Source organism: Oncorhynchus keta, chromosome 34, assembly GCF_023373465.1.
Source record: "Oncorhynchus keta strain PuntledgeMale-10-30-2019 chromosome 34, Oket_V2, whole genome shotgun sequence".
Lineage (NCBI taxonomy): Eukaryota > Metazoa > Chordata > Actinopteri > Salmoniformes > Salmonidae > Oncorhynchus > Oncorhynchus keta.
Window position 1 is genome coordinate 40732065 of NC_068454.1, and position 24868 is coordinate 40756932.

The 24868-nt window shown below is 42.4% G+C and overlaps 1 protein-coding gene across 4 annotated transcripts in view; it reads left to right on the forward strand.

Moving 5' to 3' along the window:
- Positions 1–24868, forward strand: part of LOC118367134 (pre-mRNA-processing factor 40 homolog A-like) — a 102163-nt gene that overhangs the window by 57646 nt on the left and 19649 nt on the right. For 2 of the 4 annotated variants that reach the window (XM_052493874.1, XM_035750212.2), the window contains 12 exons: positions 8170–8313; positions 14095–14178; positions 16628–16646; positions 16744–16766; positions 16867–16908; positions 17375–17485; positions 17720–17840; positions 19832–19856; positions 20175–20399; positions 20597–20702; positions 21770–21834; positions 21936–22100. In XM_052493874.1, the coding sequence (XP_052349834.1) occupies positions 8170–8313; positions 14095–14178; positions 16628–16646; positions 16744–16766; positions 16867–16908; positions 17375–17485; positions 17720–17840; positions 19832–19856; positions 20175–20399; positions 20597–20702; positions 21770–21834; positions 21936–22100 (1130 nt within the window). Of the gene's footprint in view, positions 1–6566; positions 6723–7981; positions 8060–8169; positions 8314–14094; positions 14179–16627; positions 16647–16743; positions 16767–16866; positions 16909–17374; positions 17486–17719; positions 17841–19831; positions 19857–20174; positions 20400–20596; positions 20703–21769; positions 21835–21935; positions 22101–24868 lie in introns of those variants that run through there. The other 2 variants (XM_052493871.1, XM_052493873.1) reach the window with 2 other exon arrangements.

Below are 24868 nucleotides of genomic sequence, written 5' to 3' on the forward strand. Positions count from 1 at the left end.
AGGAATAGGAAGATATTGCAGAATAGGCTGTTCCCCTCCTTCCTGGGTGTTATCGTCCTTAGTCAGCACCGGCCTGTACCCTACCTGCCCTAAGATCTCTCCTGGCCCATTACACTAAGTCTGAATTTGTCCTGCTAGGTGACCTTAACTGGGACATATTTAAACCACCTGGTCAAATCCTAAAGCAATGGGACTCCCTAAATCTTTCTCAGATTATTACCAATCCAAAACACCCAGAAAACGCTTGCTAAAAAACTTGAATGAGCAAGCCTTCCTTCATGAATTGGCCTCTGTAAAATTATATAGAATCAGATTGATCCCCTCTGTCGAAGACGCTTGGACCTTCCTTTTTTGATATTTTCAGTGGTATTGTTAACAAACAAGCCCCCATAAAGAAAATGAGAATTAAAAACAGGTTCAGCCCCTGGTTCGACCGTGATCTTGCAGTGTTACTCCACCTCAAGAATTACTGACTGGCTCTCATTCAGGCAAATGCGAAGGAAGTGCACTCAGGCTATGCAGAAGGCCAAAGTTAGTTACTTTAAGGAGCTGTTCTCTCTCTGTGGGTCTAACCCCAAGAAGTTATGGAAAATGGTTAAAGACCTGAAGAATAAACCCTCCTCACAGCTGCCCATGTCCCTTAATGTTGGTGATGTGGTTGTTACTGACAAGGAGCACATGGCTGAGCTCTTTAAGTCAGCACTTCATTAAGTCAGGATTCCTATTTGACTCAGCCATGCCTCCTTGCCCGTCCAACATTTCCTCATCTCCCACCCCTTCTAATGTGACTATCCCCGATGCTTCTCCCTCTTTTTCTCCTGCCCCACTACAAAGTTTCTCCCTGCAGGCGGTCAATGAGTCCGAGGTGCTAAAGGAGCTCCTTAAACTTAACCTAAAAAAAACACCTGTGTCAGATGGTTTAGACACTTTCTTCTTTAAGGTTGCTGCCCCTATGATCACCAAACCTATCTCTGACCTTTTTAACCTGTCTCTTCTCTCTGGGGAGGTTCCCATTGCTTGGAAGGCAGCCACGGTTCAACTCTTTATTTAAAGGGGGAGATCAAGCTGATCCTAACTGTTATAGGCCTATTACTATTTTGCTTTGTTTAACAGAAGTGTTGGAAAAACTGGCTTTCTTGATGTCTATACTATTCTCTCTGGTATACAGTCTGGTTTCCGCTCAGGTTATGGATGTGTCACTGCAACCTTAAAAGGTCCTCAATGATGTCACCATTGCCCTTGATTCTCATGTTATGCTGCTATTTCTATTGACTTGGCCAAAGCTTTTGATATGGTGCATCATTCCATTCTTGTGGGCCGGCTAAGGAGTTTTGGTGTCTTTGGCCTGGTTTGCTAACTACCTCTCTCAAATAGTGCAGTGTATGAAGTCAGAAAATCTGAATCAAATCAAATGTTATTTGTCACATACACATGGTTAGCAGATGTTAATGCGAGTGTAGCGAAATGCTTGTGCTTCTAGTTCCGAAAATGCAGTAATAACCAACGAGTAATCTAACCTAACAATTCCAAAACTATTACCTTATACACACAAGTGTAAAGGGATAAAGAATATGTACATAAAGATATATGAATGAGTCATGGTACAGAACGGCATAGGCAAGATGCAGAAGATGGTATCGAGTACAGTATATACGTATGAGATGAGTAATGTAGGGTATGTAAACAAAGTGGCATAGTTTAAAGTGGCTAGTTCTCTGCTGCCTGTGACTGGAACGAATTGCAAAAATCGCTGAAGTTGGAGACTTTTATTTCCCTCACCAACTTTAAACATCTGCTATTTGAGCAGCTAACCGATCGCTGCAGCTGTACATAGTCCATCTGTAAATAGCCCACCCAATTTACCTACCTCATCCCCATACTTTTTAATTTATTTACTTTTCTGCTCTTTTGCACACCAGTATCTCTACTTGCACATATTCATCTGATCATTTATCACTCCAGTGTTAATCTGCTAAATTGTAATTATTTGCCTACCTCCTCATGCCTTTTGCACACAATGTATATAGACTCTTTTTTTCTACTGTGTTATTGACTTGTTTATTGTTTACTCCATGTGTGACTCTGTTGTTGTCTGTTCACACTGCTATGCTTTATCTTGTAAATGAGAACTTGTTCTCAACTAGCCTACCTGGTTAAATAAAGGTGATATATATATATATATATATATATATATATATATATATATATATATATATATATATATTTTAAATGATATAGAGTACATAGTATATACATATACTGTACATATGAGATGAGTAATGTAGGGTATGAAAATATTATATTAAGTAGCATTTTTTACATCAATTTCCAGCAATTTCCATTATTAAAGTGGCTGGAGTTGTGTTGGCAGCAGCCACTCAATGTTAGTGGTGGCTGTTTAACAGTCTGATGGCCTTGAGATAGAAGCTGTTTTTCAGTCTCTCGGTCCCTGCTTTGATGCACCTGTACAGACCTCGCCTTCTGGATGATAGCGGGGTGAACAGGCAGTGGCTCGGGAAGTTGTTGTCCTTGATGATCTTTATGGCCTTCCTGTGACATCGGGTGGTGTAGGTGTCCTGAAGGGCAGGTAGTTTGCCCCCGGTGATGCTTTGTGTAGACCTCACCACCCTCTGGAGAGCCTTACGGTTGTGGGCAGAGCAGTTGCTGTACAGCCCGATAGGATGCTCTCAATTGTGCATATGTAGAAGTTTGTGAGTGCTTTTGGTGACAAGCTGAATTTCTTCAGCCTCCTGAGGTTGAAGAGGCGCTTCTGTGCCTTCTTCACAACGCTGTCTGTGTGGGTGGACCAATTCAGTTTGTCCGTGATGTGTACGCCGAGGAACATAACTTAATACCCTCTCCACTACTGTCCCGTCGATGTGAATAGGGGGGTGCTCCCTCTGCTGTTTCCTGAAGTCCACAATCATCTCCTTTGTTTTGTTGACGTTGAATGTGAGGTTATTTTCCTGACACCACACTCCGAGGGCCCTCACGTCCTCCCTGTAGCCCGTCTCGTCGTTGTTGGTAATCAAGCCTACCACTGTAGTGTCATCTGCAAACTTGATGATTGAGTTGGAGGCGTGCATGGCCACGCAGTCGTTGGTGAACAGGGAGTACAGGAGAGGGCTCAGAATGCACCCTTGTGGGACCCCAGTGTTGAGGATCAGCGGGGTGGAGATGTTGTTACCTACCCTCACCACCTGGGGGCGGCCCGTCAGGAAGTCCAGTACCCAGTTGCACAGGGCGGGGTCAAAGCACTTCATGATGACAGAAGTGTTCCCAAGAATGCTAAGGTAACTGAGCTAAACGACTACCGCCCCTTAGCTCAGTTACCTTAGCATTCTTGGGAACAGGGACAATGGTGGCCCTCTTGAAGCATGTGGGAACAGCAGACTGGGATAAGGATTGATTGAATATGTCTGTAAACACACCAGCCAGCTGGTCTGTGCATGCTCTGAGGACACGGCTGGGGATGCCGTCTGGGCCTGCAGCCTTGCGAGGGTTAACACGTTTAAATGTTTTACTCGCATCGTCTGCAGTGAAGGAGGTTCCGCAGGTTTTGGTTGCGGGCCGTGTCAGTGGCACTGTATTGTCCTCAAAGCTGGCAAAAAAGTTATTTAGTCTGTCTGGGAGCAAGACATCCTGGTCCGCGATGGGGCTGGTTTTCTTTTTGTAATCCGTGATTGACTGTAGACCCTGCCACATACCTCTTGTGTCTGAGCCGTTGAATTGCGACTCTACTTGGTCTCTATACTGACACTTAGCTTGTTTGATTGCTTTACGGACGGAATAGCTACACTGTTTGTATTCGGTCATGTTTCCGGTCACCTTGCCCTGGTTAAAAGGCAGTGGTTCGCGCTTTCAGTTTCACACGAATGCTGCCATCAATCCACGGTTTCTGGTTTGGGAATGTTTTAATCGTTGCTATGTTCGTCAATGTTGTTGTTGGATGTAATGCGGAACATATCCCAATCCACATGATTGAAGCAGTCTTGAAGCGTGGAATCAGATTGGTCGGACCAGCGTTGAACAGATTTGAGCGCGGGAGCTTCTTGTTTTAGTATCTGTCTGTAGGCTGGGAGCAACAAAATGGAGTCGTGGTCAGCTTTTCCGAAAGGAGGACGGGGAGGGCCTTATATGTGTCGCGGAAGTTAGAATAACAAGGGTCCAGGGTTTTACCAGCCCTGGTTGCGCAATCGATATGCTGATACAATTTAGGGAGTCTTGTTTTCAGATTAGCCTTGTTAAACTCCCCAGCTACAATAAATGCAGCCTCAGGATATGTGGTTTCCAGTTTGCATAGAGTCAAATAAAGTTAGTTAGTCAGGGCCAATGATGTGTCTACTTGGGGGGGACTATATACGGCTGTGATTATAATCGAAGAGAATTCCCTTGGTAGATAATGCGGTCGACATTTGATTGTGAGGAATTCTAAGTCAGGTGAACAGAAGGACTTGAGTTCCTGTATGTTGTTATGATCACACCACGTCTCGTTAATCATAAGGCATACCCCCCCGCCCCTCTTCTTACCAGAAAGATGGTTGTTTCTGTTGGCGCGATGCGTGAAGAAACTAGCTGTCTGCACTGACTCCGATAGAGTCTCTCGAGTGAGCCATGTTTCCGTGAGGCAAAGAACGTTACAGTCTCTGATGTCTCTCTGGAATGCTACCCTTGCTCGGATTTCATGAACTTTGTTGTCAAGAGACTGGACATTGGCGAGTAGTACGCTAGGGAGTGGTGCGCGATGTGCCCGTCTCCAGAGCCTGACCAGAAGACCGTTGTTGTCGTTGTTTTGGGTGGAAGGCAGAACACAGGATCCGCTGTCCTGGTTGGAAGGCAGAACACAGGATCCGCTTCAGAAAGTCATATTCCTGGTCGTAATGATGGTGAGTTGACGTTGCTCTTAAATTCAGTAGTTCCTCCCGACTGTATGTAATGAAACCTAAGATTACCTGGGGTACCAATCTAAGAAATAACATGTAAAAAAAAAAATACTGCATAGTTTCCTAGGAACGTGAAGCGAGGTGGCCATCTCTGTCGGCGCCGAAACAATCTGCTGTCTCAGCCACTGCCTGTCACCAAGGGAGTACTCCAAGGATTGATCCTAGGCCCCACGCTCTTCTCAATTTACATCAACAACATAGCTCAGGCAGTAAGAAGCTCTCATCCATTTATATGCAGATGATACAGTCTTATACTTCGCTGGCCCCTCCCCGGATTCTGTGTTAAACGTTCTACAATAAAGCTCTCTTAGTGTTAAACAAGATTTTTCTGCCCTTAACCTTGTTTGGAACACCTCCAAAACAAAGGCCATGTGGTTTGATAAGAAGAATGCCCTTCTCCCCACAGGTGTGATTACTACCTCTGAGGGTGTAGAGCTTGAGGTAGTCACCTCATACATGTACTTGGGAGTATGGCTAGACAGGAACACTGTCCTTCTCTCAGCACATATCAAAGCTGCAGGCTAAAGTTAAATCTAGACGTGGTTTCCTCTATCGTAATCGCTCCTCTTTCACCCCAGCTGCCAAACTAACCCTGATTCAGATTACCATCCTACCCATGCTAGATTACGGAGACGTATTTTATAGATTGGTGAGTAAGTGTGCTCTCGAGTGGCTTGATGTTCTTTACCACTCGGCCATCAGATTGCCACCAATGCTCCTTATTGGACACATCACTGCACTCTATACTCCTCTGTAAACTGGTCATCTCTGTATACCCATCGCAACACCCACTGGTTTAGCCTTATTTATAAAACCCCTCTTAGGCCTCACTTCCCCCTATCTGAGATATCTACTGCAGCTCTCATCCTCCACACACAACACCCGTTCTGCCAGTCACGTTCTGTTAAAGGTCCCCAAAGCACACACATCCCTGGGTAGCTCATCTTTTCAGTTTGCTGCAGCTAGCGACTGGAACGAGCTGCAAGAAACACCCAAACTGGACAGTTTTATCTCAATCTCTTCATTCAAAGACTCAATCATGGACACTCTTACTAACAGTTGCCTCTACCTTCTTGCCCTTTGTGCTGTTGTCTGTGCCCAATAATGTTTGGTGCTGCTACCATGTTGTGCTGCTACCGTGTTGTGCTGCTGCCATGTTGTGTTGCTACCAGTCTGTGTTGTCATGTGTTGCTGTCTTGCTATGTTGTTATCGTAGGTCTCTCTTTATGTAGTGTTCTGTTGTCTCTCTTGTCACGATGTGTGTTTTGTATATATATATATATATATATATATATATATTTTACAACAACAAAAAAGTTTTATTTCTTTATCCACCCTTTTGGTAGGCCATCATTGTAAATAAGAATTTGTTTTTCACTGACTTGCATAGTTAAAAACGGTTAAATAAAATAAATATAAATTCCATTTAGGATACTGTTTGTTTTGTCCACATAATTGAGGAAACACAATTGTAATGATTTTATGAAGGGCGTGTATGTATTTATTTTATTTTTATAAAGAGGTCATCATGGTTTAAAAGGCATGATATTTAGACATGCGGCTATGAGCTCAACCATGGATGATTTGTAAGGTATTTTTAGTTAAGAAAAATGTATTTTCTAGCCACGAAATTGCGTTAGAGCTTTTTGCGCAATTTGTGGGCAGACAGTCTTCAGAAACGTTGGTTCACCTTTGCCCTTTCATTCAGAAGCAAACTAACCAATTAGATTGCACGTTATTGTAGCGTGGCTGCTGGATGCGCATCGTGAAGTCAACATGGTGAGTAAAGTGTATTGATAATATTGCCAAATGTTGTATTACTACTCATTTATATCGCCTACTGTATGAAGCGTTTATCATAAACAATTGTTTTATGAATGGGTATAACCCACATAGCTATCTGTATTTAATTATTTTGGTGTGTTTCTGACTGCAATGTTGTTAGCCGGCCAGCTGGGTAACTTAGCTAGTAGCTAGCTAAACCAACAGTTAGCTAACTAGCATCTATTCCGCTAAAGTTAGCGTGCTGTTGTAAGGACACCTATTTCATAAGCTAGCAAGTTAAAGTTAAACGAGGCAAGTGGCTAGCGACCTAATAATGTTGTATGTGCAGGATTTAGACGTATGTGGTGTGAACAAATCACGTGTAGTAATAGTAGCAGCAACAGCCATATGCTTTGCCAGTTAACAAGCTTACAGCCAGCAAAACTAGCTAAGTTAGCTACAAGATGCAAGTACGCATTGTGTATGCTGATGGATAAGTAGCCATTTAGCTAACTATCTAGTTAGGAATGACTGAATGTACCTACTATCGACAGTGAAAGAATGGCAAGCAGACGCTTCAGCTTCTAGGTAGCTACACCTAGTCGTGGACAGAACTGCGTCTGTGTAGTTGCCTAGTAGGCTAACTAGTTCGTAGTATGCGAACCTGGTTCTGTCCAGGGCCAGCTCCTTACCTAGCCCAATATGTAATAAGTAGGCACGCTCCTTTCCCAGATCACGACACATGATAGAATAGCAAGAACAGAGATCACTGACATATTCAACTTTTTTTTTTTTTTTTGGCAAATGTAGCAAGATGTTATGTAGCTAGTTATTTATATAATGTACAATATCAGTACTTGTATCAGAATGTCTTTATGTACCCTACATCAATCAGTACGCCTCGGTTAAATGTTTACTTTGTCTACATACTCATCTCATATGTATATACTGTACTCGATACCATCTACTGTATGCTGCCCTGTACCATCACTCATTCATATATCCTTATGTACATATTCTTTATCCCCTTACACTGTGTATAAGACAGTAGTTTTGGAATTGTTAGTTAGATTACTTGTTGGTTATCACTGCATTGTCGGAACTAGAAGCACAAGCATTTCGCTACACTCGCAGTAACATCTGCTAACCATGTGTATGTGACAAATACAATTTGATTGGATTTTGATTTGATTTGCATAGCAGTAAAGGACAGATATGAGCCTTAAAATAAAAGCTATAGTAGTAACTGTATTGGGCCTCTTGTTCATGTCCAGTCTTCAGATGATAATAATGGCCAGAGCCAAGCACCTTCTTTTGCTGGGGTCCCACCCTCAGGGATGCCACCACCTTTTGTAAGTTGGTGTTGGAAAATCTTCACTGTGTTCCCAATGGCATCTCAAAATGAAGTTACATTGAGTCTGTTGAATCTCACAGCTTTGTTTCTCAATTTTCTCCTGTCTAGATGGGACCACCAGGAATGCCGCCTCATTATCCACCAATGGGAATGCCACCCATGGGACAGAGGCCTCCCAACATGACTCCCATGCCACCTGGTATGATGCCACCTGGCATGATGCCACCAATGGGAGGGCCACCCATGGGACAGGTGAGCCTACTATCAAGCTTAGATGTCCACTTGGAGTCCCAGAACATAGGCTAGACCTACAGATCAATCATTTTTCCTTTGTTGGAATTTTCCAGTTTAGCGCTCAACAACCTAACTCACCAATATGTAGCCCCGTGTAATGGTTCAAATTTCATTAAATTGTAGCCTATTGATTTGGGCCTGAGAACAAGAAAATACAACGTTGGGGTGGGATCAGCTTTGGTTGACTTTCCAGTTACAGTACCTTCAGAAAGTATTCACACCTTTAGCTTTTCCAAATTTGATTGTTACAGATTGGGATTAAAATGGATATAATTTAACTTTGTTTATGATCTACTCAAAATACTCATGTCAAAGTGGAATATTTTTTTAAAATATATTTTTTTAAATTAATGACACGAACACTAATATCTATATTTGGAAAATCATAATTGGTCGACGTCTAATTCAGATGCAAGCCTCATAACATGTATAAAAGAGTTAGGGTAATGTGGCTGAATTGTCTTTTCATGAGGTCACAAACGTGAGACAGAACGGGCTGGGTCTTAGCTGGCTTCTCCACCGACTGCTTCCACATTCTATAAATTCGGAATAATGTTTAGTTCTCCAATTTGGGGAGGTAGGAGTATTTGGCAGGAGAGTCCCTTTGTCTTACTGTGACACGGGCGGCAGGGTTGACTCAAGACATTTCAGCTTTACATTTTTTTATGAATTAGAAAAAAGAAAAGAAACATTATTCCACTGGGCTATTGTTTGTGTAGATCAGTGGCACAATCTAAATTTAACCCATTTTAAATTCAGGCTGTAACACAACAAAATGTGGAAAATATCAAGGGGTGTGAATACTTTCTGAAGGCACTGTATGCAGGCTAAATTCGAGATGTACATGTCTAGATCATTCTTATATATTATATACAGTTTAAGTCGGAAGTTTACATACACCTTAGCCAAATACATTTAAACAAAATTTTTCACAATTCCTGACATTTAATCCTAGTAAAAAATTCCCTCTCTTGGGTCAGTTAGGATCACCACTTTATTTTAAGAACATGAAATGTCAGAGTAATAGTAGCAAGAATGATTTATTTCAGCTTTTATTTATTTCATCACATTCCCAGTGGGTCAGAAGTTTACATACACTCAATTAGTATTTGGTAGCATTGCCTTTAAATTGTTTAACTTGGGTCAAATGTTTTGTGTAGCCTTCCACAAGATTCCCACAATAAGTTTTGGCCCATTCTGCCTGACAGAGCTGGTGTAACCGTGTCAGGTTTGTAGGCCTCCTTGCTCACACACGCCTTTTCAGTTCTGCCCACAAATGTTCAATGGGATTGAGGTCAGGGCTTTGTGATGGCCCACTCCAATACCTTGACTTTGTTGTCCTTAAGCCATTTTGCCACAACTTTGGAAGTATGCTTGGGGTCATTGTCATCATCATTTGGAAGACTCATTTGTGACCAAACTTGAAATGTCTGACTGATTTCTTGAGATGTTGCTTCAATATATCCACATCATTTTCCTCCTTCATGAAGCCATCTATTTTGTGAAGTGCACCAGTCCCTCCTGCAGCAAAGCACCCCCACAACATGATGCTGCCACCCCCGTGCGTCACGGTTGGGATGGTGTTCTTCGGCTTGCAAGACTCCCCCTTTTTCCTCCAAACATAACGATGGTCATTATGGCCAAACAGTTATATTTGTGTTTCATCAGCCCAGAGGCCATTTCTCCAAAAAGTATGATCTTTGTCCCCATGTGCAGTTGCAAACCGTAGTCTTGCTTTTTTATGGCGGGTTTGGAGCAGTGGCTTCTTCCTTGCTGAGTGGCCTTTCAGGTTATGTTGATATAGGACTCGTTTTACTGTGGATATAGATACTTTTGTACCTGTTTCCTCCAGCATCTTCACAGGGACCTTTGCTATTGTTCTGGGATTGATTTGCACTTATCGCACCAAAGTATGTTCATCTCTAAGAGACAGAACGCCTCTCCTTCCTGAGCGGTATGACCACTGTGGGGTCCCATGGTGTTTATACTTGTGTACTATTGTTTGTACAAATGAATGTGGTACATTCAGGTATTTGGAAATTGCTTCCAAGGATTAACCAGATTTGTGAATGTCTACACAATTTTTTTCTGGGGTCTTCTGGGGGCGATTTCTTTAGATTTTCCCATGATGTCAAGCAAAGAGGCACTGAGTTAGAAGGTAGGCCTTGAAATACATCCACAGGTACACCTCCAATTGACCCAAATTATGTCAATTAGCCTATCCAAAGCTTCTAAAGTCATGACATAATTTTCAGGAATTTTCGAAGCTGTTTAAAGGCACAGTCAACTTAGTGTATGTAAACTTCTGTCCCACTGGAATTGTGATACAGTGAAATAACTGTAAACAATTGTTGGAAAAATTACTTGTGTAAAATAGATGTCTTAACTGACTTGCCAAAACTGTAGTTTGTTAAAAATAAATGTGTGGAGTGGTTGAAAAAATAGTTTTAATGACTCCAACCAAAATGTATGTGAACTTCCGACTTCAACTGTATTTGACATATTTCTGCTGTTTGGAAGAGAATAGGATCTTATGCAGAAAAATATGTTGGTAGGACAAGGCTATGTACAGTGGGGCAAAAAAGTATTTAGTCAGCCACCAATTGTGCAAGTTCTCCCACTTAAAAAGATGAGAGGCCTGTAATTTTCATCATAGGTACACTTCAACTATGACAGACAAAATGAGAAAAAAAAATCCAGAAAATCACATTGTAGGATTTTTAATGAATTTATTTGCAAATTATGGTGGAAAATAAGTATTTGGTCACCTACAAACAAGCAAGATTTCTGTCTCTCACAGACCTGTAACTTCTTCTTTAAAGAGGCTCCTCTGTCCTCCACTCGTTACCTGTATTAATGGCACCTGTTTTCAGTATAAAAGACACCTGTTCACAACCTCAAACAGTCACACTCCAAACTCCACTATGGCCAAGACCAAAGAGCTGTCAAAGGACACCAGAAACAAAATTGTAGACCTGCACCAGGCTGGGAAGACTGAATCTGCAATAGGTAAGCAGCTTGGTTTGAAGAAATCAACTGTGGGAGCAATTATTAGGAAATGGAAGACATACAAGACCACTGATAATCTCCCTCGATCTGGGGCTCCACGCAAGATCTCACACCGTGGGGTCAAAATGATCACAAGAACGGTGAGCAAAAATCCCAGAACCACATGGGAGGACCTAGTGAATGACCTGCAGAGAGCTGGGACCAAAGTAACAAAGCCTACCATCAGTAACACACTACGTCGCCAGGGACTCAAATCCTGCAGTGCCAGACGTGTCCCCCTGCTTAAGCCAGTACATGTCCAGGCCCATCTGAAGTTTGCTAGAGAGCATTTGGATGATCCAGAAGAAGAATGCTGAGTTGCATCCAAAGAACACCATACCTACTGTGAAGCATGGGGGTGGAAACAGCATGCTTTGGAGCTGTTTTTCTGCAAAGGGTCCAGGATGACTGATCCGTGTAAAGGAAAGAATGAATGGGGCCATGTATCGTGAGATTTTGAGTTTATTTTAAATTTTTATTTTACCTTTATTTAACTAGGCAAGTCAGTTAAGAACAAATTCTTATTTTCAATGACTGCCTAGGAACAGTGGGTTAACTGCCTGTTCAGGGGCAGAACGGCAGATTTGTACCTTGTCAGCTCGTGAAAACCTCCTTCCATCAGCAAGGGCATTGAAGATGAAACGTGGCTGGGTCTTTCAGCATGACAATGACCCCAAACACACCGCCCGGGCAATGAAGGAGTGGCTTCGTAAGAAGCATTTCAAGGTCCTGGAGTGGCCGAGCCAGTCTCCAGATCTCAACCCCATAGAAAATCTTTGGAGGGAGTTGAAAGTCCGTGTTGCCCAGCAACAGCCCCAAAACATCACTGCTCTTGAGGAGATCTGCATGGAGGAATGGGCCAAAATACCAGCAACGGTGTGTGACCTCTGTCATTGCCAACAGGGTATATAACAAAGTATTGAGATAAACTTTTGTTATTGAACAAATACCGTAATTACTGGACTATTAAGCGCACCTGAATATAAACCGCACCAACTGAATTATTAAAGAAATATGTATTTTGTACATAAATAAGCTGCACATGTCTATAAGCCGCAGGTGCCTACCGGTACATTGAAATAAATTAACTTTACACAGCCTTTAAACGAAACACGGCTTGTAACAAAAATATATAGGCTTTAACAAAACACGGCTTGTAACAAAAATTAAAACAGAAGCCTACCAAGAAAGTCATTGGTCACTATCTTCCTCCTCCTGTGCACTGAAACCACTGAAGTCATCTCCTTCGGTGTCGGAGTTGAATAGCCTCAGAATTGCTTCATCCGATGTTGGATCGTTTTCATTGTCGCTGACGTCACTTTCATCCGGAGGCAAATACCCCGCTGAGCTCATGCTGCCCCTTCAACACGCAGCAGTCCAGCCTTTCGAAACCCGTTGATGATAGTGGATTTTTTGACAATGCTCCACGCTGTCAGGACCCACTGGCAGGCTTGACCATAAGATGCTCTTCGCCTGCGGCCCGTTTTAGTGAAGGATTTCTCCCCACTTGTCATCCAAGCCTCCCACTGAACTAGGAGCGCCACCTTAAATGCACGATTTACACTGATGTCGAGTGGCTGCAAATACTTTGGGCCATCTGCTTTTCTTCCCTCTGAAAGCTTTTGTTGTCTTTCTGCACTGAGTCAGTTCCTCACGCTGCTGTTTCAAACGTCTTATCATTGACTCATTAAGGCCAAGCTCCCATGCAGCAGCTCTATTTCCTTTTCCAACAGCCAGATTTATCGCCTTCAACTTGAAAGCTGCATCATATGCATTTCTCCGTGTCTTTGCCATGATGAGGGTGACAATTACTACCGTAATCAGAATGATGGGAAGTTTGAGCGCGCTCGATTTACGTCACGTTATGTGACGGTGCTCAGTTTTTTGGCGTCATGAATCTTGTGAAAGCGGGAAAAATCCATAAATTAGCCGCGTCATTGTGTAAACCACGAGGTTCAAAGTGTGGGAATAAAGTAGCGGCTTATAGTCCGGAAATTACGGTACTTATTTTCCACCATAATTTGCAAATAAATTAATGAAAAATCCTACAATGTGATTTTCTGGATTTTATTTCTCATTTTGTCTGTCATGGTTGAAGTGTACCTATGATGAAAATTACAGGCCTCATCTTTTTAAGCAGGAGAACTTGCACAATTGGTGGCTGACAATACTTTTTTGCCCCACTGCATGTGTGTGCACATGGTATTCAGTGATCTAGGGTTACTATAGTTTGATGTGTCTTAAATTAAGGGGCATTTAGTTACCTAAAATAGCCCTCAGTTTTTGTCATTTTGACAATAACTAGGCAATCATTATTCAAATGACAATCATTTGCTTTAGGCTTTTAGTAAAAATGATTAAGACTAGACTAAGTCTTAGAAATGGTGCCAAATATTTCAATCACTTTGGTTATACTACTTGCAGTCAGCATTTGCGATTGCATTATCCGGAAGAAAAGGCTGTGTGATCCGGCTGCCTGACTGAGAAATGGGGCTCAGGAGGTGGTGAGGAGCTGCAGATTGTAGCGTCACCGCTTCAGAGTACAAGCCGAAGCTCGATTCGCTTTGTAAAAGACTGTCAGTCGCTCTCACCCCGCCACGGCGTCTCTCACTGTGTATTAATACCCAGCGTGCGCCTGGCGGGAGGGAAATTAACGGGTCAGATTAATATTTCATGATACTCTTTTATTAGATGCCAGGCATGATGCCACCTATGATGCCCGGGATGATGATGCCACCTCGCATGCCAGCTGCCACGATGCAGCCAACAGGACCGGTAAACTGACTCGCCTTACTGTTCTGCATCACACTTTAAAAATAGAGCCCGCAAGCTGTCACGACTGACATTAGCATAACTAACACGGCAAAGTGTAGGAACACTTACCAATATAGACATAGGCCACCAATATAGAGGGATTAAAATATGCATCACACAACCTGAATGTGTACATCCCATCTCCATATTAAGTATACACTCCTCGTTATAAAAATGTAATTAGGCAACTTACTGTCTTCTTTGAATCTATGTGTACACTTTATTTCTTCGTTTAAGACAATAACACATTGGTTCTCTTGTATTCCTGCCACAATAATCTATTATCAAATGATCATTTGGTGTTGTGTTAGGAAAAGTATTTCTGTTAGTTTACTTTGGATCAATGCTATCTCAAACAAATACCATTTGTATCTCAGTAGACATTAAGGGACAAGATCATTTCAATCTTAAATTGGAGAAAAGTCCAAGAAAAGCACCTTGTTTAATGGAACATTTCCTCCTCCAGTAGATGGTTGAGTGAGTTATGAAAGGGTTCTCTACATTTTAGTCTGTTTTGCTTTCGACAGCAGCCAGCTGTTTAACTCGATGCACTTGCCTGCCAAATAAATGTTTCACTTGTCAACTGGGATGCATCAAGGCTGGAGAGAAGTTTGTATTCATGTTAGAAGCTCAAAGGTACCGTGTTGTGTTAAAGAGCAACTGCCCCTAAAAACCAATGTGGCGTCAATGAGTCTAACATTTTATTATACAGTAAAAATGTACTACAAAGTGTAAATAGGATCATTTTGTTCATAAAGTCAGCCTCGTCCAAAACTGAGTTTTGTGAGACTTGTAGTTGTGACTGCATAACAATGTAAGTTAAGGTTGGGTTGGTTTCAATTCTGCCCACAGCTGGCAGCACACAAGTAATCATCCATTACAAGTAATCATCCAACCCAGTTCCGCTAGCGGAACCCCTCGCCAACAGCCAATGAAATTGCAGGGCGCAAATACAAATCAACAGAAATATCTGTGTCCTTCTGTAGCTCAGTTGGTAGAGCATGGCGCTTGTAACGCCAGGGTAGTGGGTTCGATTCCCGGGACCACCCATACGTAGAATGTATGCACACATGACTGTAAGTCGCTTTGGATAAAAGCGTCTGCTAAATGGCATATATTATTATTATATTATTATTATCATAAATCAAATTTCTCATACAAGTATTAGGCACAATTTTAAAGATATAATTCTCGTTAATCCAGCCACAGTGTCTGATTAAAAAAATGCTTTACAGCGAAAGCTCCACAAACGATTATGTTAGGTCACCACCAACTCACAGAAAAACCCCGCCATTTTTCCAGCCAAAGAGAGGAGTCACAAAAAGCACAAATAGAAAAAAAATGAATCACTAACCTTTGATGGTCTTCATCAGATGACACTCATTGGACTTCATGTTACACAACACATGTATGTTTTGTTCGGTAAAGTTCATATTTATATCCAAAAATCTTATTTTACATTGGCTTGTTACGTTCAGTAGTTCCAAAACATGCAGTGATATTGCAGAGAGCCACATGAATTCACAGAAATACTCATTTATAAATGTTGATTAAAATTCAAGTGTTATGCATGGAACTTTAGATAAACTTCTCCTTAATGCAACCGTTGTGTCATATTTCAAAAATACTTTACGGAAAAAGCATAATCTGAGAACGGCGCTCAGAGCCCAAACCAGCCAGAGAAATATCTGCCATGTCGGGTAAGTCAACATTATTCATAAATAGCATTATAAGTATTCACTTACCTTTTGATCTTCATCAGAATGCACTCCCAGGGATTGCAGTTCCACAATAAATGCTTGTTTTGTTCGATAATGTCCATAATTTATGTCCATTTATGTCCAATAGCTTCTTTTGTTAGGGCGTTTTGGTAAACAAATCCAAAATCGCGTTCAGGTCCAGTCGGATGAAAAGTTCAAAAGTTATATTACAGGTCGAAGAAACTTGTCAAACTAAGTATAGAATCAATCTTTAGGATGTTTTTATCATAAATGTTCAATAATGTTCCAACCGGAGAATTCCATTGTCTGTAGAAAAGCAATGGAACGAGAGATGACTCAACTATAAATTGTAGAAATACATATGCATCTATTGAAAGCATTTAATGACAACTAAAAGGTGTGCCACACGAAAATATTGTCTCATTTACATTGTGTAATTTATTGACGGCCCCTTAACTAGCCCCAGAGAGAGGCTATTCAAAGTCAAAACAACTTTGCTTCAGACCATCCGGCTGAAGCGGATTATCTAAGCAATTTAGTTAACTCTTTCTACCTGCGAACACACACACACACACGAGACACCCACGAGACACCCACATGAAACCACACCAGGAAGTGCAGTTTTCCTTTAATGAAGCAAATTTGGGTCATAATAATTTTGTTAACTAATGAAGATATCTCTTCCACAGCCTGGAGTGGACACAACTGGTAAGGCTGAAACAACATATTCTTGAAAAAAATACAAATAAATTGATAATTTGAGTGATTTTAATTCATTTTAATTATTGCGTTGTTTTTTTTATAGTCATCGCTATGCCTGGAACAGTTGTAAGTACAACCTATTTTCTGTGGATAAGTTCATTTAGTGTAATGATTCTAGCACTATATAAATTACCGACCCTACTATAATATATCTGTTGTTCAACAGGGTACCACAAATGGCTCGCCACAGGATGACCAACCAAAGAATGTTAGTGAACATGTCTTTAAGTGGAAGCCTTTACTCTTCCTGACCTCAGACCTTTTCTGTCTGAAGATATAGCCTTAAAGGAAAGATTCACCCATTTTGAATGTTATATTGTTTTTGTGCGGCTCTGCGCGATGTTCTGTCGATTCCCGGGGTCATTTCATGTTTTCGTGTATATCAGAGCTATTGCCATTCAAGCAGGCAGAAATTCAGACGTTTATGACAAGTTTTGCATAATATGAATAGCTCAGATAAACATGAAATTATCCTGGGAATCGAAGAAACATCACTCAGAGATCCACAAAAAAAATCATATAACACTCAATGGGCGACTCTTTCCTTTAAAAACTTTCACACTTACTGCTTGCTTAAGGCTTTTTGAAGTATAATAATTTCCAAGGAAATGTAGAATTTGTATCACAGTGCCACCTGTTGTCGAGTGCTTACGGCAAAGTGTTGTCATCCTCAGAAGTCTGTGTGGACAGAACATAAGTCCCTGGATGAGAAGACCTACTACTACAACACAGAGACCAAGCAGTCTTCCTGGGAAAAGCCAGACGACCTGAAATCTCCTGCAGAAGTAAGGCCCCACACATGTCTGTGTCCCAAATGACACCCTATTCCCATAGAGCTCTGGTCAAAAGTAGTGCGCTATATAGGGAAAGGGTGCCGTTTGGGACACACCACCATCCTTTCCACACTGTTTTTGCATTAACAGTACAGGCCATTCCCAGACTCTAGCTGCTGCCACAATTTGTCCCCACTGTATTGTGGAGCGTGTCTAGATATACTGTTTTCGCTTTGTGTTTTGCAGCAAATGCTGTCTAAATGCCAATGGAAGGAGTACAAATCAGACAATGGGAAGGCGTACTACTACAACTCCCACACTAAGGAGTCCCGGTGGACCAAACCCAAAGAGCTTGAAGATCTGGAAGGTGAGCCGGGCATTAATGATTCTTTTCTGCTCTACTCTACTGTAGCGGACTGGGCCCGTATCCGCCCGTAAACCTGTTTAAAAACAAAAAAGCTCCCAGCTCAGTGTAGGTTTTAGGATGATGTTAAGACACTGCCCAGACAAACTCTGAGCCAGGTGAAACATCAACTCCTAAAAGTTTCTCAGCTGATTTCCACAATATTTTGAGGTACCGCAAAGATTGTGAGAACGCTCATTGACATTGTTGCAAATGATGGTGAACCAATCGAGATGAGGCATCGCCAGCTGTAAACTCTATAGCACACTTCAGACAACCACAGTGAATGTGACAGTACATCAAACATTGCAATGTTAAGTGAATAACATGATGTAAGTAATTGAAAGAAACTGATTCGTTTTTTAGCCTAGTGGTTATAAGTATTAGGCATATCATGTGAAATTGGCCTTGTGAAATCATTGTCAAAAGCGCTAGAGATACTGTCGCATGTACAGTACATTTGGGAAAGTGTTGCTGCACAGCTATTCTCAGGTCTCTCCAGAGATGTTCGATAAGGTTCATCTCCGGGCACTGGCTGGGCCACTCAAGGACATTCAGAGACTTCTCCGGTGTTGTCTTGACTGTGTGCTTAGGGTCATTGTCCTGTTGGAAGGTTAACCTTCACCCCAGTCTGAGGTCCTGAGCAGGTTTTTGAGCAGGTTTTCATCAAGGAACTCTCTGTACTTTGCTCCTTTCATCTTTGCCTCGATTTTGACTAGTCTCCCAGTCCCTGCTACTGAAAGATATCCCCACAGCATGATGTTGGCACAACCATGCTTCACCGTAAGGATGGTGCCAAGTTTCTTCCAGATGTAACACTTGGCATTCAGTCCAAAGAGTTCAGTCTTGGTTTCATCAGAACAGAGAATCTTGTTTCTCATGGTCTGAGAGTCCTTTGGGTGCCTTTTAGCAAACTCCAAGCAGGCTGTCATGTGCCTCTTACTGAGGTGTGGCTTCCGTCTGGCCACTGCCATAAAGTCCTGATTGGTGGAGTGCTGCAGAGATGGTTGGTTGTCCTTCTGGAAGGTTCTCCCATCTCCACAGTGAAACTCTGGAGCACTGTTAGAGGGACCATTGGGTGCTTGGTCACCTCCCTGACCAATGCCCTTCTCCCCTGGGCAGCCAGCTCTAGGAAGAGTCTTCTTGGTTCTAAACTTCTTCCATTTAAGAATTATGGAGGCCACTGTGTTCTTGGGGACCTTCAATGCTGCAGAAATGTTTTTGTATTCTTCCCCAGATCAGTGCCTCAACATAATCCTGTCTCTGAGCTCTATGGACAATTCCTTAGACCTCATGGCTTGGTTTTTGCTCTGACATGCACTGTCAACATTATATAGACAGGTGTGTGCCTTCCCAAATCATGTCCAGTCAATTGAATTTGGCAAAGGAAGACTCCAATCAAGTTGTAGAAACATCTTAAGGATGATCAATGGAAACAGAATGCACCTAAATGTTGAGTCTCATAGCAAAGAGCCATTAAATAAAGGTTACATTTAAATAACTAATACAAAATATTTAGAAATATCAAAACATTTATTTTTAGCAACTCCAAAGCAATTGCGTGTGGGGCAGAAACCACTGACTCGCTGCACTTTTCTATTATCAAGGCGCCTGCTGTAACTGGTTAGGACAGCTCACGAGGTGTCCTAAATATCTGTCAACTAGGTGTGACACTTACTCCTACCCATAAGAGTAGGAGTAAAATGTCTCTTCTCAGCACTTACGACCAATTTTCTACTCATAAGACGCTTTGTGAATACGGGCCCTGGCCAGGGGAAGCATTTACTCATCATCTAGGCCAGTGTAAATGGTAGCGGTGTCATCAATGGATATAAACAGCTATTGGTAATGATAGATCAGCCAGCACTTTGCACAAACTCCTCTTAATGCCAAATTTGTTCCTAAAAATATCCTGCGTAGGCATTGTTAACATGCGTTTCTTTCTCCTTTTTTAGCCATGATAAAAGCTGAGGAGAATGGGTAAGAGCTGCTTATTATTACCAGTGCTCAACAAACTTTGTCGCCAAAGCATTTTACTTTGTATCACAGCCAATTACCTTTTTAGAGCATAAAAGATCTTTGTAGATGACGGAACACATTACCTTCATCAAATGATAACAAAAAAAAAAAACATATCCTTTTTAATATTTTGATCTATTATTTACAGATATGTGTGAATGGAATGACCTGATTCTTTTTGACATATTTGAGAGGCACTCTGCTGTTATGTCTAACAACAACATGGTGGATGATGCTGTATGAAGGTCCACCGTCAATAACAACCAAAACTGATTACAGGATGGCGGAGGTATGTGCTCCTGGCACTGTCATCATCACCCCCAACCTTCAGCTCGACAGCGCTGCTTCGATGGCGACCATGATGATGGAAATGCCGGCCATGAGGCCAGCTCCAACCGTCTCAGTGGAACAGATGTCCCTGGTGCCCATGCTTGTAGCTGAGGTCAACGCTGACTCGCCTGTCAACTCCACAGAGGACTTGGTCGGCATGGAGGCCTCAGCCAGGTTGGTACTACAGACAGACCCTTTAACCCCAGAGAGTTTAGAGACAGGCTCCCAGCACAGGCTTACAATGAACTCACCAGGAATAGCAAGAAAGCACGGAACCGTTTACCTATTTCCCTACCAAAAAGATTATTTTGTTTTTATCTTAGGACAATGGTAAGGTCTTTCTCTTTCCTTTCTGTCTTTCTTTTCTTTAGTAATGACACCTCAAAAGAGGAGAGGCCAGAGCTGGTGAAGAAAACGTACAAGTGGAACACGAAAGAAGAGGCCAAGCTGGCCTTCAAAGAGCTCCTGAAGGAGAAGGTGAGCCTTCCGGGATGGGTTTTCATTATTCCCCGGCTCCTCAGTCGGGGCTCCTGCGTAAATCATCAGCATGCATCATCTCAATGATCGTTTCGAAATTACAATCTTAACATTACATCAATACAACGAGCACATAAAGGCAAAGCACGGTCATCGACTGTGTCCATGAAGCCCCGCAGCTCTGCTAGCTAGCCGTCATCATGAATCACACCCACACACTTCTGTCTGAGAAGCACTTTCACTGGGCTTGTAAATAAGGTGCTCAACGCGCTATGACTTGACTGTAATAAAGCTGGAGTGTCCTCCCGACCTAAAGATTGTTTACCAAAATGGCCCTCTTGGACTCTAATTAATCCATCTCGCTCAGCGTGAGCACTCTCCGGGTCTTTCGCGTGATTGCTAAGCCTCGCCGCTCCTCCTGTTGCCATTGTGGCGACGGATGTGTTGTTTTTGACCAAGGTGGCTCGGCGTAGCTATATTTAGGTACTTTTAATTTGGCACACAACGCTCGCCTCTGAGATTGCTCCTTGCCGTTTCCCTGCGAGCTCTTGATGGCTCTGTCTTTGTGATTGGCGTTATTGGATGAAAGCACGTGTCCGGATTAGGACAGCGGAGGTTGACATGCTCCACTGGATTAGAATAACTCTGGTTGCGTTTTGAAATAACAGTCTATTCCCAGTTAACTAGTGCATTATATAGGGAATAGGGTGTGTCTCTTGGAGACAGATGGACAAAAAGTAACCATAGCAACTATTAGTAATTAAGGAAAATGAATCGCCGTGCCTGGAACAAGCCAGAGAATTGCATCACCGCTCATTGTTGCATCTTTCAGATAGGCTACACATGCATACGGGTTCCTCTACACGGGTGCATAGATTCAATACATAGGCTACTCCCAACATAATCTATTGTTTACTGTTGATGGAAATGTGAGCTGTCCTCTTACACAGTTTTGCTATATATGAGCTGTGATGCAGATTATACAGCTGGGTTGATTTGTGTTGACTAGAATACTTGATATTTTTCATTCAAATCTTAATGCTCGATATACTCTTTCTACATGTCAGGGCGTTTCATCCAATGCGTCTTGGGAACAAGCCATGAAAATGATCATCAATGACCCACGCTACAGGTACCCACCAACCTCCTCAGTTTTCTGATAATGCTAATGTTCGTCCATGAATATTAAACAACGTCTCTAACCAGCTGTTTGTCCCTATTTCTCATTTGAAGTGCTCTGCCGAAGTTAAGTGAGAAAAAGCAGGCCTTCAATGCTTACAAGGTGCAGACGGAGAAAGAGGAGAAGGAGGAGACTAGGATCAAGTACAAGGAATCCAAGGAAATGTATCAGCGATTTTTGGAAAACCACGAGAAAATGACATCTACAACCAGATATAAGTAAGTACCTTTCTTGGTCAAGTCAAGGTGCGTCCCAAATGGTACCCTATTCCCTATATAATGTACTGCTTTTGACCAGGGCCCATAAGCATAGGGTGCCAGTTGGGATGCAGGCCTCAGTCTTTATACTTCTACATTTCTGTCATTGATATGTGCTTCTTAGAGTTGCTAATATGTGGAGATATTGAGATGATCGATAAAATTATATTCAAAAAAATCAAGTTGTTTAAGCAATAAGGCCAGAGGGAGTGTGATATAGGGCCAATATACCACGGCTAAGTGCTGTTCTCAGGCACGAAGCATTATAAACTGGGTGGATCGAACCCTGAATGCTGATTGGCTGACAGCCGTGGTATATCAGGACGTATACCACGGGTATGACAAAACATATATTTTCTTTACTCTTCTAATTTCATTGGTAACCAGTTTATAACTAGGTTTGAGTGGCGTAGCACTGCATCTCAGTGCTAGAGGCGTCACTGCAGACCCTGGTTCGATTCCAGGCTGTATCACAACCGACCGCGATTGGGAGTCCCATAGGACGGCGCACAATTGGCCCAGCGTCACGCCGGAGTAGGCTGTCATTGTAAATAAGAATTTGTTCTTAACTGACTTGCCTATTTAAATAAAGGTAAAATAATAATAATAATAGCAATAAGGCACCTTGGAGGTTTGTAGTATATGGCCAATATACTACAGCTAAGGACTGTATCCAGGCACTCCGCATTGCGTCGCGCCCAACAGCCCGTAGCAGTGGTATATTGAGCATATACCACAAACCCAAGAGGTGCCCCATTGCTTAATTATATGCCCAGAGTACCAATAATATACCCCCACTTAATCTTTGACGCTGACCATTCTGTTGTGCAGTTGTTGTGGCCAGTCCATGGCCCATATCTAGCCATACCAGACTTATTATTAGCAGGGGGAAAACATTATTTATTGTCACGTACACCGGATAGGTGCAGTGAAGTGTGTTGTTTTTACAGGCTCAGCCATAGTAGTATGGCGCCCCTGGAGCAAATGAGGGTTTAAGTGCCTTGCTCAAGGGCACATCCACAGATGTTTCCCCCTCTTCGGCCCGGGTATTCAAACCAGCGACCTTTCGGTTACTGGCCCTAGGCTACCTGCCGCCTGACAAACCCTAATAGATGAGTAAACACTAGTAGTACACAGACTGAATAACTCACAGGCAGATTGGCTTCTGAACTTCCCCATCCATCCATAAAACGAAACATTGCTTTATCAGATAGATTGTAGCATTTTGACTTCCCCTGCATGTGAATCCACCACATTACCATGCAGGCTCTCGCTCTCTCTCCCCCTACTTGCTCTCTCTCCCCCCTACCCCTCTCCTGTCTGTCTTCCTGGGTGTGAAAGGCACTGACATGGCTCCAGGCGAAGTGATCGACCTTGACAACCAGCCAGTTTGTGCGCACGCTGGCCTGGCTTAAGACGGGGGGTGACATCAGGGTCGTCAGACTGTGTCTTTATTCCTTTTCATGTTTTTAGGACTCACTCATTCCAGAAATACTACTACTCTGCTGGCCTCCCTGGTAGCGTGGAGATGAACTTGATATGGTTTCACCACGTTGTGACGTATTTTGAATCTACGTTTCTTCTCATGAAGAATTGTAGGCAAATGTTATGTCTTGTAAAAGTTTAAATTCAAATGGTCCTTTTTTTGGACAATTGTAATCATCTCCAACAATAGCAGCAGTGCTTTGAGCTGGGCGAGCAGCAATATTGATGGTTTTAGCTTGTGTAATGCTGCCCCCGTGGGGCGCAAAGTGTCGTTGCATTTGGAGTCTGGATTTCCAACTTATTCCTTAATGATTTGGGCAATCTTGCAAACGGGATATCTAAAATTAGCGGAATTTCGCAAACCCTATTTGTCATGCATGGCATTTTATTTATTTTTATCGAGAGAGGGAGGTCATGAGCAGATGAGCATCCCACAATTTTCAGCATGTTTAAAGGTAAAAAGATTTAGAGTTAGACAAACTTAGATTCTTTTGGCAGGGACTTATACAGAATGCTACCCTAAACAACATAACCTTCACTCCAAATCAAAACTCCAAACCGGCAACCTGATTTGGGATGGAATTACCTGGAATCATCTGGAATGCTTCCCACACCCAAGGATTATTATTCCCAAACTACACAGTAAATTCTCTGGGAAATAAACAGAAACCTGAAAACACCATCCAACCTGGAGCTGAGTGAGTAATGTTTAGTCTGAAGCTATTTTTTACTTTCAAAAGCCAAGAAAAATACATTACAAGGATATATTTGACTTTATATGGACTGAAAGCTACCAAGCTTGCGAGGACTAAGAAATTCAACTGACGTGTGAAGCGAGAGGCGTCGAAGCCTTTGAGCCCAACAAATGGCAGACTACCCCACCCAAACCCAGAGGCCTTGAAGTCCCATCCTGCTGTTTAGAGACTGCCATTTTCCTCAAATCTGCCTCCAGAAATAAAAGATTTTCCCAGGTGGGTTTGACACCTACTCCATTTGCCTGCTGCACTGCTGCCTGGATTCCACCTGCAAATCTCTTCGCCGTCTCCCCTGGTTGCCCCGTCCTCTCTCCCGAGCTTTCGCTCGCCTCCAGCACTGTTGGGGCGAGTGACTCTGAACTTACAATGACGAGCCCCAAGCCCCTTTTTAACCTGTCTTTGCTTTTTGGGGAGGTTCCCATTGCTTGGAAGGCAGCCACAGTTCGTCCTTTATTTAAAAAGGGAGATCAAGCTGATCCTAATTGTTAT